At 36.6% G+C, this 15,581-nt stretch overlaps 1 protein-coding gene across 1 annotated transcript; it reads left to right on the top strand.

Moving 5' to 3' along the window:
* The first annotated feature begins 1,744 nt into the window (after positions 1-1,744).
* Positions 1,745-8,999, top strand: LOC104213063 (E3 ubiquitin-protein ligase Os03g0188200-like). The gene is made up of 3 exons (XM_009762474.2): positions 1,745-2,268; positions 3,117-3,214; positions 8,114-8,999. Exons 1-3 carry the CDS (start codon positions 2,110-2,112, stop codon positions 8,436-8,438), a joined length of 582 nt encoding a protein of 193 aa, XP_009760776.1. The 5' UTR covers positions 1,745-2,109; the 3' UTR covers positions 8,439-8,999.
* The last annotated feature ends 6,582 nt before the right edge of the window (positions 9,000-15,581 follow it).

The following is a 15,581-nucleotide window of genomic DNA, read 5'->3' on the forward strand; positions in this document are numbered from 1 at the left end:
ATTATTCACTTTTTGTGACAAAAATTACATTTCGTACTTAAATCCATGAGTCATATACTTTTAGTGACGAAACACAAACTTCATAGCAAAAATTTTGTCTACTAAGGTTTCCCACCAAAAATATGGGTTGGCGCCAATTATCGAGAAACATTAGCCACAAAAATAAATTATCAGTGACAATTAATTTCGTCACTGATGCTGCAAATAATTTGTGACAAATCATCATTTGTCTTAAAAAATAGTTAAAGTTTTATTTTCTTTTCTGATATTTTTGTGTGAAAAATTTGAATTCGCGGAATTATTTTCAACAGTCGGATTCATGACCAAACATTCCATTCAACAGAAATTCAAATAATTTCTACGGAATAGACACCTTATCAACGAACATGCACCTTTGCACCTGTTGGGACTCAACTTTGTTGGCTATAAATAGAAAGGCTTAGCCTCATTTTCTAACATCGAAATTTGAAAATCTCTCCCCTCTATCTTCTGCATTCTGCATTACTTTTCAAAGAAAAAAAGTAAGCATTTTGTGTGATTTGCTTCGCCATTTGAGTTAGCCGAAATTCTGTGATTTGAAGTGCCGCTATTACAGAATAGTTATTTCGTTCTATCCTGGGAGGAATTAATCCGAAATCTTGGGCACCTGTGAAAAGATTAAATTCCTTAAGGACACACAAGAAACTTGTGGGCTGAAATTTTTATGCTTTGTTTTCTTAAACTGACGTTTTCTAGTTTTCTGATTTTGAATACAGTGAGATAACAATATACACTACTGCAAAAATCTAAGAATTCGGTAGGACTATAAAGTGTCTTGAATAGAAAGTTATTATTCATTAAGTTTCTGGTTCTTTTTTTTTTTTTAACGAAAAAAAGAAGAAAAAGAATACAAACAAAATCAATAATTTATGAAGCAGTTACATTGGTATTACCTTTATACCTCGTAGGAAAAGGACAAGTATGTAAGCACGAAATAGAAATCCTTAAAATTTATTTTCATACCTGGACGTTCTTTTTAGTTATTGGTACTCTTTTATTTTTTTGTCTGTACCGAAATATAAAATTAGTTTTTTTTTTTATATTAGAAGTAATTTAATTTTAAATTTTTTATTTTAATTAATAAAATGATTTATAATTATAAAAAATATATATAGCTTGTTTGAGATTACAAACTTAAAACTCTTTCTATTTTATACTTTTCGTACCTAGTCAAATCAATATCTCATAAATTGAGAGGAAAAGTATTACTTAATTGTATTGATGAAACATTCCAAGAGCTAAGAGACTATATTATTACTCCTCTTTTCCTCCCTTAACCAGAGGTCTCGGGTTCGAGCTCTGTGTATGAAAAAATTCTTGGTAGGAAGCGTTTCCCTCGAAAGGGGCCCTACGCGGCACGAATCCGGATATAATCGGGCTCTAATGCAGATACCGAACATCGAGTGGGAAACCCAAAAAAATATATTATTACTCCTCTTTCATTTTATTTGTCATAATTTGACTCAGTCAAAAGTTTAATAAATATAAAATAAATAAGCCATATTGTTTGGGTGACTATAGAATATTTGAAACTTAAGATTTTAAGCATATTATAATATTTATGTGGCTGTGATTATCACTAATAAAACATATAAAATGTATTATTTTGTGGGGACAGATAACAAAAAGGAAAAGCAAAGCAAAATGAAAAGGAGGAGTATAAATTTAAGTGTCACAATCCGCCATAATAATGCAACAGCCGCCCCATACAAATAGGAGACCAGGTCGATGACACATCAATCATAATTTTGAGTTTCAATTTCCTGAAAAAGAAAAAAAAATCCAGCAGGGGATTTTCTAAAAGTAGAGTCAACTTCCTTTGTTGCATATATAAGGGGGAAAACATGGAGACAGTGTGAGAATATCTGAGAAAGTTGGTATCTTGAGAAGAAAAATTGCATCATCTATACAATAAAGAATTTGGGTGCTGTTTAAAGTAAATTATTCAAGAGTGTTGGGGGTACAATAAGATTAATTTCGGATGGTAGTAAGAGAACAAGACTTGAGATTATTTTCTTGGATATTTGATTATTGGGCTTTTGACTGGACAATAAAATCAAGTTGGAAAAGATGACATCTTCAGCTGTGAATTTGGTGATGACTGTGATTGGGTTTACAGTGAGCACCATATTCATAGTATTTGTGTGCACAAGGCTAATTTGTGCAAGAATTCAATACCTGACCCGGCGCTCTTCTTCTTACACTACTTCCAGATCTGATCTTAGCATTGTAAGTATATTTAGCAGTACCAATTTAGCAGTACTATGTTCTTTTTCTTGTAAAAAAATAATTGAGAATGAAGGTGGTGGTGTTGACCTTATTGTACTATTGAAATTATGGTTCAGAATTTAATATGAAATTTTAGTGATCAGTCACATATGTATATATATATATATATGCTTCGTGTCGGAAATACTGGGTTTCAATAGAACACATGGTGCAGTAGATGCATCCGCCTTTGACTATAGCCCACAAGAACAGGTGTGACCTGCTCACCAAGGTTGGAGCAGACAGTAGCTAAGGCAGAAATTTGATTAAGAGGATTCAGAAAATGTTCTCCTATGTTTAGAGGATTCAACAATTTATTTATATACATGAAATTTTTTTCAGCTATACATAGTACAATTTTTCAGCGAAGAGGATTCGACTGAGTCCCCTTGAGTGAACGTGATGGAGCCTCTGGGAGCAGATAGGTTCATCAGTGTTACAGCTGGGAGTTGTCCTTAGTTTTCCTTGTTGTTCTATGTTTGGTACCTTTTTGTTGGGAGATACTAAATTTTAGTTGGGGTAACATCTGATGATGATTGATGACTGTAGTTTTGATCGGTTCACAGTAGTCTCGGTGGTATATAATCATGTAGCTCCCTTGGGTCTGTGATGTTTAGTTTTTTAGGTTTTGGACTTTTAGGATGCGTTTTCTGGCTTGTCGTATTCTTTGATTTGAAACCTTTTAAACTTCAACTTGTTTTAGAATTCCTTTGGTTTGTGTAGCCAATAGCTCGAGAATATTGTGTTTCTACTCTGAAGCAGAATGATTTTTTTCTTGTGAATCACTTGTTCCTGTTTAATCTGTGCAGGTGGAACGTGGTTTACATGGCCTGGAGCCTCTTGCTGTTGCCAACTTTCCAACAAAGAAGTATAGCGATGCATTTTTTACCTTTGCAGAAGATACTCAGTGAGTTGAATCTTTTTTCTCAACTCATATATTGAACTAGCTTACATAAGTGGCAGTTGTATCTAGTTGGTTGTTTTTTGACTTCTTCGTGAAGTGGACTATTTTAATTATAGATTCCGCAAAGCTAGTTTATGTTTTTAGATTATGTTAGCATTGACAACTGGTGAAGTCCATGCGAGTTAAATCTTAATATGACAGTTATACCAAACTTTTAAGATTTTAAGCCAACAACATAGCGGACGACTGATGAGTGGGACAGGAATATGGTGAACACTTTGACGCTTGCCTTTATTATGTCATAATCGCCTTCATTGAGATTTTGGTAATTTTTTTATCATTTTTTCTCTGAACCATGGTTTAGATTGAACGAGTTAGAAATGAAGAAAGAACTGGCTGCTTGCGCTAACACGAGAGTGTTGACATCCATTTGTAGATTGTCTTAGTTTGGTGTATGGTTTGAACAGATAGTTAGTTTGGTGTATGGTTTGAACAGATAGTTTTGGACAAGCTTAAAGCAGACTCAATAAGTTTTTTTCGGAGAGGCCGCCAAAGATTCAGTGCAGCAGCACGTCGGGGGGCTGCCTACACTCCTAGTCTCCTACACAATAAGTGTGGGATTGATACCTTATCAAAGGTATGCGTGTTTTCCCCTCCTGTTCCCTTCTGATACCCCTCATCATCATTGCTCAGAACTCAGAAGAGGAAAAAATGATTTATTAGTGTTATCGGCTTCTCTAGGAAGAAAAAGTCAAATCAGATATGGCATGCTGACCTGCTACTCCTTGCTGATAATTTTGTTGTGGGGAAGGGGGGGCATATGGATCGATAATTTGGAGATGGAATCCAACATCTTTTCATTTGTGTTTCCCTTGTTAGATACGCCATTGCTGAGACAAAAGATTGGACATTGGATTTATCCATTATGCTTATAAAATCCTTTCCTTGAACTTGGCCTTTGCTATGTATATGATATTGGGCAAACAAAGCACGCACTGACCTACCCATTTTCAGATGCATCTTCCACTTTTTGATTGAATGACTGGGATGGGAATACCCCAGCTAACACTGGGATTGACTGTTCTTTTATCATTTATGCTAGACCCTTAGCTTTGGGTGGTGCCATTTTAGCTCACAAAGGCTTATATTTTTGAGCAACAGAAGCTGTCTATTCATTTACCTTTGCTGAGCCATCTGAATCTCTTTCATTCCTCTGTGTTTTTGTTTGAAGATTTGTTATTCAATTATCTCGTTAAAACAATCATCATTTTTGACCTGAAAATCCTGCTAATTATCTTTTGGAGAAGGTCTTTTTGTAGACTTCTTTCTTGCAAAAGGTGTCCGTTGTTAGCTTTTTAAGTCGGATCAAATCTGCTTCCCAGAATTCCTACTTTCCGAGCTTGTTCAATTCTGTGTTGAAAACCTCAAAATAGTACCAACTAAATTTACGCAAAGGAAGTGTAATCAAAAGCACATAAAGTTTAGAAAGTTCAGTTTATTATGAAAAGAACGTGCGAAATGAACACAGCAAAAAGTAGCTTACAGCAGAGGAGTATCTAGCATTTTGCTTACTTCTTGAACCTGTGGCGTCCTCCTGTATGACATGGACAAATTTTTCCTGGAGTACAAAACATCAGATTTTCCGCGTATCAAGCTGTAATTTTATTCAAGAGGCAAGGGAGTAATAGCTGGCACTTATTTCAAATGCAGACCATGCTAGCAAAATGGATTGGTCACACATTATCAGCGACGAGATTAACAAATGAACAACTTAAAAACCTAGGTCTTGGTTTGTCAACAAAATAGTGCGGCTGCCAGATAGACAAGAAGTTCTTTAGAAATTTGTCTTTGTTCAAGCCTTGTCTGAGCAAAGAAAAGAAAATACATCTCTAAAAGAAAACACAACCTACTAGTTTCCATTCTATCTGGCTTCTTAGACAATATATATCTTTCAGTTGAAAGTTGAGGTCAGACCACAACTGGGGTATGCTACTTAGATTTTGTCTGCAACTGTTATTATGTGAAAAGACTGTTTGATTTCAAGTTAAAAGAATGAAGCTACTTTAAATCTGATGTGAGCAATGCTGTGCAGAAGATGGAATTAATTATCCTAAAGAGGAATTATTTCCTTTTTGGCGTAACTCAAGATGGAATTCATACTTTCTCGTAGAGAGCTCGTTCAATTTGAATCTACTTAATTAGAATGTATTCAACTTTTCTGGTGCAATCGTCAATTTTAAAAAGTCTTCACTTTTAATAGATGAAAAAATCAACTTTTTAAAAATTTGGAAAGACGCGGGAATGAGCTGACCTTTTGCCAGGTCATATGTGTTCACTAGTACATACAAACTGTAAAGTAAAAGAAATCTGATGCCAAATATACATGGCTGAATTATGTGCATCAATTGGTGTTTATTTATCTAAGTTTAACGATAAGAGAGGGAGCTTCAAGTACCTTGGATTAGTAATCAAGGGCTATGTTGCGCGGACTCTCCGAAACACTGCCGCACCCGTATCGGATTCTCCAAAATTACACTGCTTTTAGAGAATCCGACACGCACCCGACGATATTTCCGGAGAGTCCGAGCAACATAGATCAAGGGTAATGGAGATTTGGGAGATCGACGAGGATATCACACATCGTATTGGAGCGGGGTGGATAAAATGGAGGCTCGCATTCGGTATTTTGTGTGATAAAAAGGTGCCGCCTAGATTTAAAGGTAAGTTCTATAGAGTAGTGGTTAGATCGACTATGTTGTATGGGGCAGAGTGTTGGCCAGTCAAGAACTCCTATGTCCAGAAGATAAAAATAGCAGAGATGAGGATGCTGAGATGGATGTGTGAGTATACTAGTAGAGAAAAGATTAAGAATGAAATTATTCAGGACAGGATGGAAGTAACCCCAGTGCAAGACGGGATAGGAAGCGAGGCTGAGATGGTTCGGACATGGGAAGAGGAGATGTGCAGATGCCCAGTGAGGAGGTGTGAGAGGTTGGCTTTGATGGGTCCGAAGAGAGGTAGAGGTAGGCCTAAGAAGTATTTGGGAGAGGTGATTAGACAGGATATGACACAACTTCAGTTTATTGAGGACATGATCCTTGATGGGAGGATGTGGAGGTCGAGAGTTAGGATATGAGGTTAGTGGGTAGTCGAGCGTATTTCTATGTCATACCGGTAGGTAGTAGTATTTGTCTTGTACTCTCGTATTCTTAGAGTTCTATTATTACTGTTTCTTTATCTTCAGTTATCTTATTATCTTGTTCATATGTTACTGCTTGTTGATTTCTACCATTTTTTTGTTTTCCTTGAGCCGAGAGTCTTCGGAAATAACCTCTCTATCTTCACAAGGTAGGAATAAGGTATGCGTACACACTATCCTTCCCAGACCCCACTTATGGGATTACACTAGGTATGTTGTTGTTGTTGTAAGAATAGTTGTTGAATCAAGTTACTTTTTTTGGTTTAGAAGATAATGTTGGATTAAAAAAATCATGTATTAGGCCGTAAATGAAAAAGTGAGGCTATTATTATAGCATGAATTCTCCAGTGTCCTATCTATGAAAACCATATTGTGGTTGTCTGGTTGCGTAATGCATTGTATACCAGAGAAGCTCATACTGGTGGGAATGCATCAACCTGTGACTTTTCAACTAGTATGCGCAAAGCATTAAGAATTTGTTTCTTGTATGTTCAACAATATGTCAAAGAAAGGGAAGAGACAGAGCATTTCTTTGGAGATTACTAGAGGTGGTATGTGTTACTTTCTGGTTTGTTTGGCCATAGAATGCTCTAATTGAGATGTGCAAGAATCAAGTATTATGTATTCTAGTGGGCTTTATCCATAACAGATATCATTTGAGGAGGCTGAAATTATTTGCGGTCACTCAAAAATTTTGGTGTTGTGTAGGTCAGTTTAGAATGTAGTAGTGAGCTAGACAAGGAGATCACTAGTTTGATGGAGACTTGTACTGCTACAGGTACAAATAAAGTTTTTAAAATATTTTTCTTTTTGGGGTATAAATCACTGTAAAGCCTTTGTAGCGTCTCGGGTTACTCTTTTTGTCTCTTTATGTGAGTAAAATACTCTTCTAATCAAAAGGATATCTTTGAATTCGTGCCTTGGAAAAGGTAATTGAGAGTGCCCTAAGAGCCATTATCTGTTTACTCCAGCAAGTATGCTTTTTCTTTCATGATTCAGAAGAACTAGGAGTAGTTGAAATTCTATGATATGAAGGTGCATTTAATTCAGCTTAATCTCTAATGATAGTGCTTTTCGTGACTTACTATGTGAGTTTATTGAGGTTAGCCGTAACATGATTTACATAATTTAAAGTTTTTATACACCGCCAAGATCCCAGACAAAGTCCTCTTTATGGCCATTTTCATGTTTCTCCTGAATGTGGTGCAGTTGTCTTCTCTAGTTGAAAGGAGAGAAGAGTGTATTTTCTGGTGTGAATTAGGAAGATATATCACTTGCTGCATTTGTCTTGTAATCTATAAGTATGTATGCAAGTAAAAAAGATGCAGTGTGTGTGTCTGTATTGAACACCATGTCTGACACAATACATGGGTGACATGTCCAACATGCATCCCGAAATAGAGTATAATGGATATAGAGAATCCATATGGCCGATTCCAACTCGTTTGAAGTTGAGGTATAGTTAATTACGAATTGGTAGTATATCATTATTCAACAGCTGAACAAATGTGGAAGTAACATGTATTCTCTTTATCCGATTATGTGATGGGATTTAAAGAGATACCGTTCATGAGTTTGTCCTGAAATGGAGATTTTTTGTTTATGTTGTTTTGTTATTCATGGTATCAGTGTCTCCTCTAGTGTACTTCGTGAAATATTCAACCGATCACCTTCTGACTGCCTTGTGTACTTCATTGACATAGATGCACAGTTTGCCTTGCTGAGTATTGGGAGGAAGATACATTACGTATTTTGCCTTTGTGTGGGCACTATTTCCATGCCACTTGTATTGACATATGGTTTCAGCAGCAATCCACATGCCCAGTTTGTCGAATTTCCCTGCGTGAGACTGTTGAGAAGAAGTGCTTTATGCAACCCTTGTTTAGTTCAGCTGTCCGATCTCAATATGTGACGGACTCTCTGAATGTTAATTCGAACCAATGCTCATCATCAGGGCAGAGGCTTTCTTCAAGATTACATGACTGCCAGAGAACAAACCACACTACAGAGAGTGCATCAAATGCATAAGCCTATAGGCCTCAAGATTATAAATGGCGAAATTGGCGGAGATTGAAAGGTATTTACAATGCTGTAATAACGTTAAATCTAATTATACAGATTTTCCTCTTGCTTTCTTTCAAGTATAGCAAGGTGATGTCTGTATACAAATACACAATGGACCTAATATGATTCGACCCTTTTCCGAACCCTACCCATACATAATGGGAGCTTAGTGCATAGGGCGGTCCTTTTTTTTTTTTTAAATAGCAAAGCGATGCCTTTTTTTTTTTTTTTTTTTGTTTTTGTTTTTGTTTGTCTGTTTTCTTTTGTATACTATACAGCAGCTGGGGTGTATAGCTTTTTTGTAAGTCAAGTCAGGGCAAATATTTTTTCTCCTTTTTGTAAATGTTCTTCAGTTTAGGTGGTGGTAGCCCTGTAGAGGCATTAGTTCAGCTTCCTTTCTGTCTATACATTGCAAGCTAAGATACACACTAGCTTATCAGTTATGTAAATAGACATGCTGATATGGATGTATTATGACTGTTTTGATTCATAATTGATGTGTTTGCTCAAATGAAGACAAAGAAACATGGCAGTTAAGTGGCCGCAATAATTGATAGCTATACATACAGATTTTTGAGGCAACAATAACTTTAAAGCTGTACATTTTTTTAAAAAAAATATTTAAATCAAGGACCGAGAAAGGGAAGGGGATAGTGAGAATTGAACACTCAATAATCAGTATTTTGAAGGGTGCGACCCTTCCTCAAATCTTGCACGATGCTTTGTGCACCACACTACCAATATAGAAGTGATGTATCATTAATGTTGTTTTAAGTTGTAGTTTGATTCCTTCTCCTTTTAAGACCAAGATTATTTTTTTTCTCTTATAATTCTTGAATTAACCTGTGGGATTGATAAAGGATGAAATTTGTGTTCCATAGAACTAAGAAATAAAAAAGTGAAGTGGAAGAGAATTTTTTTTTTTGGTTAAAATGGATATTGTATTTATATGCTTAGTTAACAAAAGGAATTACATCAGGGGCATTGCTGGGGTATTTAAGGAACCCCATAGTTGTAAAGTTATGCATGTGTTTAGGTTACAACCCACAAAAGATCTAACTAGTTCAGTTCCTAGGATGTCTGTCCAAAATACATCATTGGCAAACATCGGAGGAACTACTAATGTCATAGATTTATTCAAAAATATTTTTTTTGCTACTTCCTTGGCCAATGTATCAGCTACCCTGTTCTGCTCCCTGTAGATGTGCCTCACTACTACACTGCCCAACCTTTGGATGATTGACCTGCATTCACAAATTAGAGGGTCATAAATTAGACTTCCATTCAATAGCATATTGATTGTTTCAGCTCAATCAATATTTATTTCCAGTGGAATAAGGTGGTTTTGTTCTGCCAGTTGTAGACCCCTTATGAGGGCCTGAATTTCTGCCCTTGTGTTTGTTGTTTGAGGCATATTGTCCATGTAGCCTAATATCCAGTCGCCATTATGGGTCCTGAATACTCCTCCTGATCCTCCTAGTCCTGGGCTTCCCTTCGCTGCTCCATCTGTATTAAGTTTGTAGGTACCTCTGGTTGGAGGTTCCCATTTTTACAAGATCTGGTGAGTTACCTTTGTTGAGTCATTCTTAGTAAGCATAAGGTACTCTGTTGCTTTTGAGATTGTGTTAGTGGCATTGATTTGTTCCTTTTTGTTATTGAATAAATTGTTGTTTCTATTTAGCCAGATATGCCATAGACAAAAAGGAATGAGATTGTCCCAAAAGATAAAGTTATTGAAAGGGACATTTTTGATGGAGTTCCATGTTGATTGCCACTAGAGGCCATTGAATACTGGAGCATTGTGTAACCCATTTCCTGAAGATTTTGATAGGATTGCATTCCAGAAATGGACAGTATTAGGACATTCAAAGAAAATATGGGCAATGTTTTCCTGTCCATTGTTACTGTAATGACATTGAGGGACACAGTTGATTCCAATAGAATGGAGGAAGCTCCTAGTTGGGAGTCTCTTATGGGTCATTAGCCAGATGAAGTACTTGATTTTATTGGGGGCTTGAAGCTTCCAGATTCATTTGAAGGAGCCTTCCTCCCCAGAATGGGTAATGTTTGTAGTCCTGCTTAGGAAAAAGTAAGCAGAACTATTTGAGAACTGTCCATTAGGAGTCAAATCCCATATAAGATTATCATCCTTAGTTGTAACAGGGGGAATGAACACACAGTTCAACAGGTTCAGAATATTTAGGGGAATGTCAATGGACAAGGCTGATCTGTCCCAATTGCCTAGGGTGTGGATTGAGCTAATCTTGGCATCTAAGTCTCTTTGGGTTAATGGGCCCTTAATCATTTGTCTGATTGCTGGCTGATTGGGGATCCAAGTGTCGTTTAAGAAACTGACTCTATTACCTTTGTGGACTACCCATCTTCTTGCTTTGTTGCATATCTCCCAGCCCTTCAGATTATCCTGCTAGATTGGAGATTTTGGGTGCCTAGGGTATCTAATGGCCCTAATTGGTCTAGCAGTAGTGGAGAGATTGCAATGTTTGTGAATGAGGACTCTAGCCCATAGGCTATTGGTATTCTTATAGATTCTCCATGCAAGATTAGTGAGGGAAGCTTTGTTTTTGATACTAGCTTTTTGGAGCCCTAGCCCCCCTCAGCCTTGAACTTAGTGACCACCTCCAAGTGGAAGAGAATTGATTAGAGGGCTAGCTGATCTGGTGTAATAATAAAGGAGTAGAGAAGACTCAGTTGACTGGTTTTTGGGTTGTTGATACCCAATTTTTCCCTATATATTTTCAATATGCAAAATAACATATATACGCATATATAAGCAAGTCCAAATATTTTATTATTTTCCACAATTTTAAAGGTTTAAATTAATTTATTTTCTCCCTTTTTATCCATAAAATCCCAATAATTATTTCCAAAATTAGTATTTTGATAATTCATCTATTGAATTTTTATATTTATGACAAAATATGGCTAAGGTAATTTTTACATATTTTTACAATTTTATTTCGTATTTTTAAAGCTAAATTGCATATAATTGCAATGTTAGCCATTTTAAGGTTTAATTATGTTTTACATTCATAAAATTGAGTCTTGTATTTTTATTTTGTTAATTATGTATTATAAATTATTTTATTCCTTTAAATTGGTTTTCAGAAATTATTTATTATTTTTATTAAATTAAAAGGGGAAAACTGGCTATTTAAATAACAGCCTCTTTTTTATTTCAATTCTAGCCCAAATCGGACCCTAATTCCCCAAGCCCAATTTTAATTTTAACCCGACCCTTACCCAATTAAATCCTACCCAAACCCGAATCCCCACCTGCCCCTTTTGATCTAGGTCGTTGATCATTCAGATCAATGCCACCATTGCCCCTTACCATTTTTAACCCAAAAAACGACCCCTAACCTAAATCATTTCTCACCGCCCGCCACCCTTGAATCCCCTTCCTCTCCAATCCTCTCTGCAACCTCACCTAAACCCTAGCCGCCGCCACCCAAATCCACCCTAATCCCTTTCAATCCCCACCCAATCCATGGACTCCCATGGTTGTTTGAGATGTACACTGGTCTCCTATATCTCCCGGTGGCCCGTTTGTGTGATTTCATGGACAGATCTCGTAGAGATCTAGTCCAGTCCTTGCTCAACCTCTATCTCTGGCCTTTTTCTAGCCATCCATGGCCGTTCGAGTCATACCCTTGACTTTTCCGGCTAGATTGGTAACCTTTCAAAGTCTTTCTCACTTTTCTGGGTTCTCTGAAACCCTAACCTTTAAGGTCTTTCGATTTTCTTTCAGATCTATCTTAGATCTGTGTGTGTTACGAACCTCTTAAGTGTTTTTCTTAAGGGTTTTCCGATATTTCAAAGCGACTTCTCGTTTTCAACGATTAGGGTTTTTCTAAAACTCTTTTTAAAAGATCTCTTCAATAATTTTAGTGTTGTTTTATGATTTTACTATGTTCAAACGATTTGTTTATGCTTTTCTTCTACTTGATTCAGCATGTTGAAAACCCTAGGTTTTTTTTGGTTTTATCCGAGTTCTGAATCTGTCATTATTTATTTTGTATGAATATTTGGTTCGATTAAGTTCTTTGTGTTTGAATCCTTTTCCTTGTTTGACATATCTGATTCTGAGTTCTTACCATTTTAACTCGACTTTTGTTAAAACCCTAGTTTCTTGGAATTTCCCTCACTTGTTACTGAAAGTTTTAAAAGATCTCCTCTACCTATTGCTATGTTGTTCTCTTCATTTTTTTGGTTCTATGTGACTACTTGACTTTGCTGACTACTACGCTTCGAATGGGTTCTTTTACTACTGAGCCCTAGCTTACTCTTGTTACTGCTGTATGTTTGTATATACCTAGTTGCTTCTTTTGCCAATGTGTTTGGCCTTGCATGTCTGATACTTCTGTTCCTCCTATTTATATGTCAAAGTGCAGAATCATGATTCTTTCTTGATTGATCTTGATTTCCCCAAGTTATGACTGATTGCAAATGTTTTCTTATAAACCCCCTAATTCCACCCGTTTGTCTGAATTGATTGATTCCTTTCCTTTGTTTGCTGTAGTATTGTACCCCTGCTGAATCCTTTCCCCAATTAAGTATATTTTGTACTTAGACTTAATTATTTACTCTATACTTTTAATAGTATACGTTTGAGCGGGAATCCCTTGATTAAAGGGAAGTACATGTGATAATTGATTCTGATTGTGATTATTTCCATGTTTGTGTTAAAACCTTACTTGTTACCTTATTCTCTACTCATTTTCAAAACTATAAATACCCCAATGCTTTCATTAACAAGACGAACAACTGAGTTCAAAAACACACACTTACACACTCAAAACTCTTTCTTTCTCTACTACTACTTGTGCTTCGGCCTTGTCTAGCCGGCTGAAAGCCAAGGCTAGGCTTTGGAACTCTGATTGCTTTACTTTTTTCTGTATTTTGCTCCTTCAACCGGTATGTTCTTAATTTAAATTCTGAAACTCAACCTATGTGTTCCCTTGCTGTAAATCACCGCTTCTTTCTAACTTACTGGCTCATGCTGTTGAGTCGTACTGTTTGTCTACTGCTTTACTTAGCATGCCTAAAATTCTGCCCTTCTCAAAAAATGATCAACATGTTTACCTATTTCTGTCTATGTCCTTCAACTAGCATGTCTATAATGTGCCTAATACATGACTAATTGTGTGATTCTGATTTGGGTCCTTTATGTCCTAAACCCATATCCCTTCCATGTGTTTATTTCTGGCTGTTTTGTGATTATGCGAGTATCAGCTATTGCTGTGCATGTCCAAACCAGACCCCTGCTAGGGTTATGTGTTTACAGACAAATACCTGTGTGTCCCCAAGTACCTTGACCCCTTTGTGTGACTGCTGATTCTGTGTGTTTGAGTTTTTACTACAACTGATTTCCAACACCTCTGTTACTGATTGCTTTAAAAAAAATGGACTTACCAGTCCAGTTTTAAACAAACTCGTTTCCAAACTATGTGTCCTACACTTTCACTATACTCTTAGAATCTAGGTTCTGCCCCTCTTGTGTGAGCCTTGCTTTGGGACCCTTGAGCTCCCTCTGAACCTGGACACATAAGGGCTGGCTCTTTCACACTGCACTTACTCTGTTTGGTTATGCAAATCTGGGAGTGAGCATTGCCAGGGATCCCTTGAGGTCCTTAGGGAACTCTGATAGGCCCAGATATGAGAAAGGCTTTGGAATAATATTGGTATTTAAGGTGGTTTATTCCATAACTCAGAGAGGAAGTCAGAATCAGGCTTCCTATGGTTGTAACTTCTTACTTTTTATATTTTTCTTATGTAATTCAATCATTTGGTTTGTAATAATTTGTAAACAAGTATGGAGTTGGCTAGTGAAAAGGGATGGAAAATATGCATGCTATATTTGTTGAAGGGTAGAAAATATGTTACTAGGTTTACATTCCTAATTGTGTAATAGAAACAATATCTAGGAATTCATACAATGCATTAGGAATCATGTTCTTAGGATTCATGTTTCTTACTTTCAGTATCTCATCCATTAATCCATGCTTTATCTCTATCTCTTAGAAATTCTGCTCCTAGGGCAATAATAACATTGGTATAAAAGTTGTATTCACAAAGTTATATTCTGATAATTCTGCAACCCATGCATACATTTAGAAATCATGCCTTAGGGACTATGTTTCTTTAACAACCCTGTCATTTGCATATGCATATTAGATATCCGCTCTAGGATCCTATTTGCATTTCGTCTAAACGTCTAGTTAACTACTGATTCATGAAAGAGTAGTAAAGTAATAATTTTCGCACTATGTCTTTCTGAATAAAATTAGCAACAATTTCTGCGATTAGAACATCATCTTTTAATCTGCAACTGTCTTAATAACGCTGAATAACTACTGCATATGGTTTTACACCTAGGCAAGCCTTAAGTAATAACCTGACTAAAAATAGAACTACCTTTGTTTACTGCTACAACCAGCAGGCATGCCTGATTCGGACTTCATATATGAGTCATGTAATAAATTTGGTTCTGCTTTAACAACTTAAACACCCTGCTTTAGGATTTTAAAATCAGACCTTAACTGTGTATAAGTCATGCTGCCTGTATGCATTGTATGTGGAGGTATAACTGAGCCTTTTATTTGCTTACATGTTTCCCCCTAATTGCAGTCTTATATGTTTTGTATATGATCCTTTAAGATAGCCTTGTCCAAAGTCCACTGGGTTTTCCTAAAACTCAAATGGATATCATCACGTTCTGTGCATTTATTTGGAGAACTAAATGCTTCATGCTAATTCTTGATGTTAAATAGTCGAGTCTGGTGGGGGTAAGGGCCTAACCATATTTGTCTTGCAAAAATATGAGGCACGAAGTCCCTATATTCGGCATGGTCACCAACATCCACCCAAGATTGCTAAGCTGGTCGAGAGATTTACACTCTAGTGATCAAACTCTCGTTCGAAAATACCTGGGAAACCTATCATCCCTCCTGGAGGTCCAACCTAACAACATGATCATAGAAGCTGCTACTTTGTTCTGGGATTGTGAAAGGGCTGTGTTCCTCTTTGGGGACATTGAAATGACACCTTTGCTGGAGGAGATAGGAGGACTGGCCCGTCTAGTGTGGG

The sequence above is a fragment of the Nicotiana sylvestris genome, chromosome 5 (assembly GCF_000393655.2).
Source record: "Nicotiana sylvestris chromosome 5, ASM39365v2, whole genome shotgun sequence".
Taxonomy (NCBI): Eukaryota; Viridiplantae; Streptophyta; class Magnoliopsida; order Solanales; family Solanaceae; genus Nicotiana; species Nicotiana sylvestris.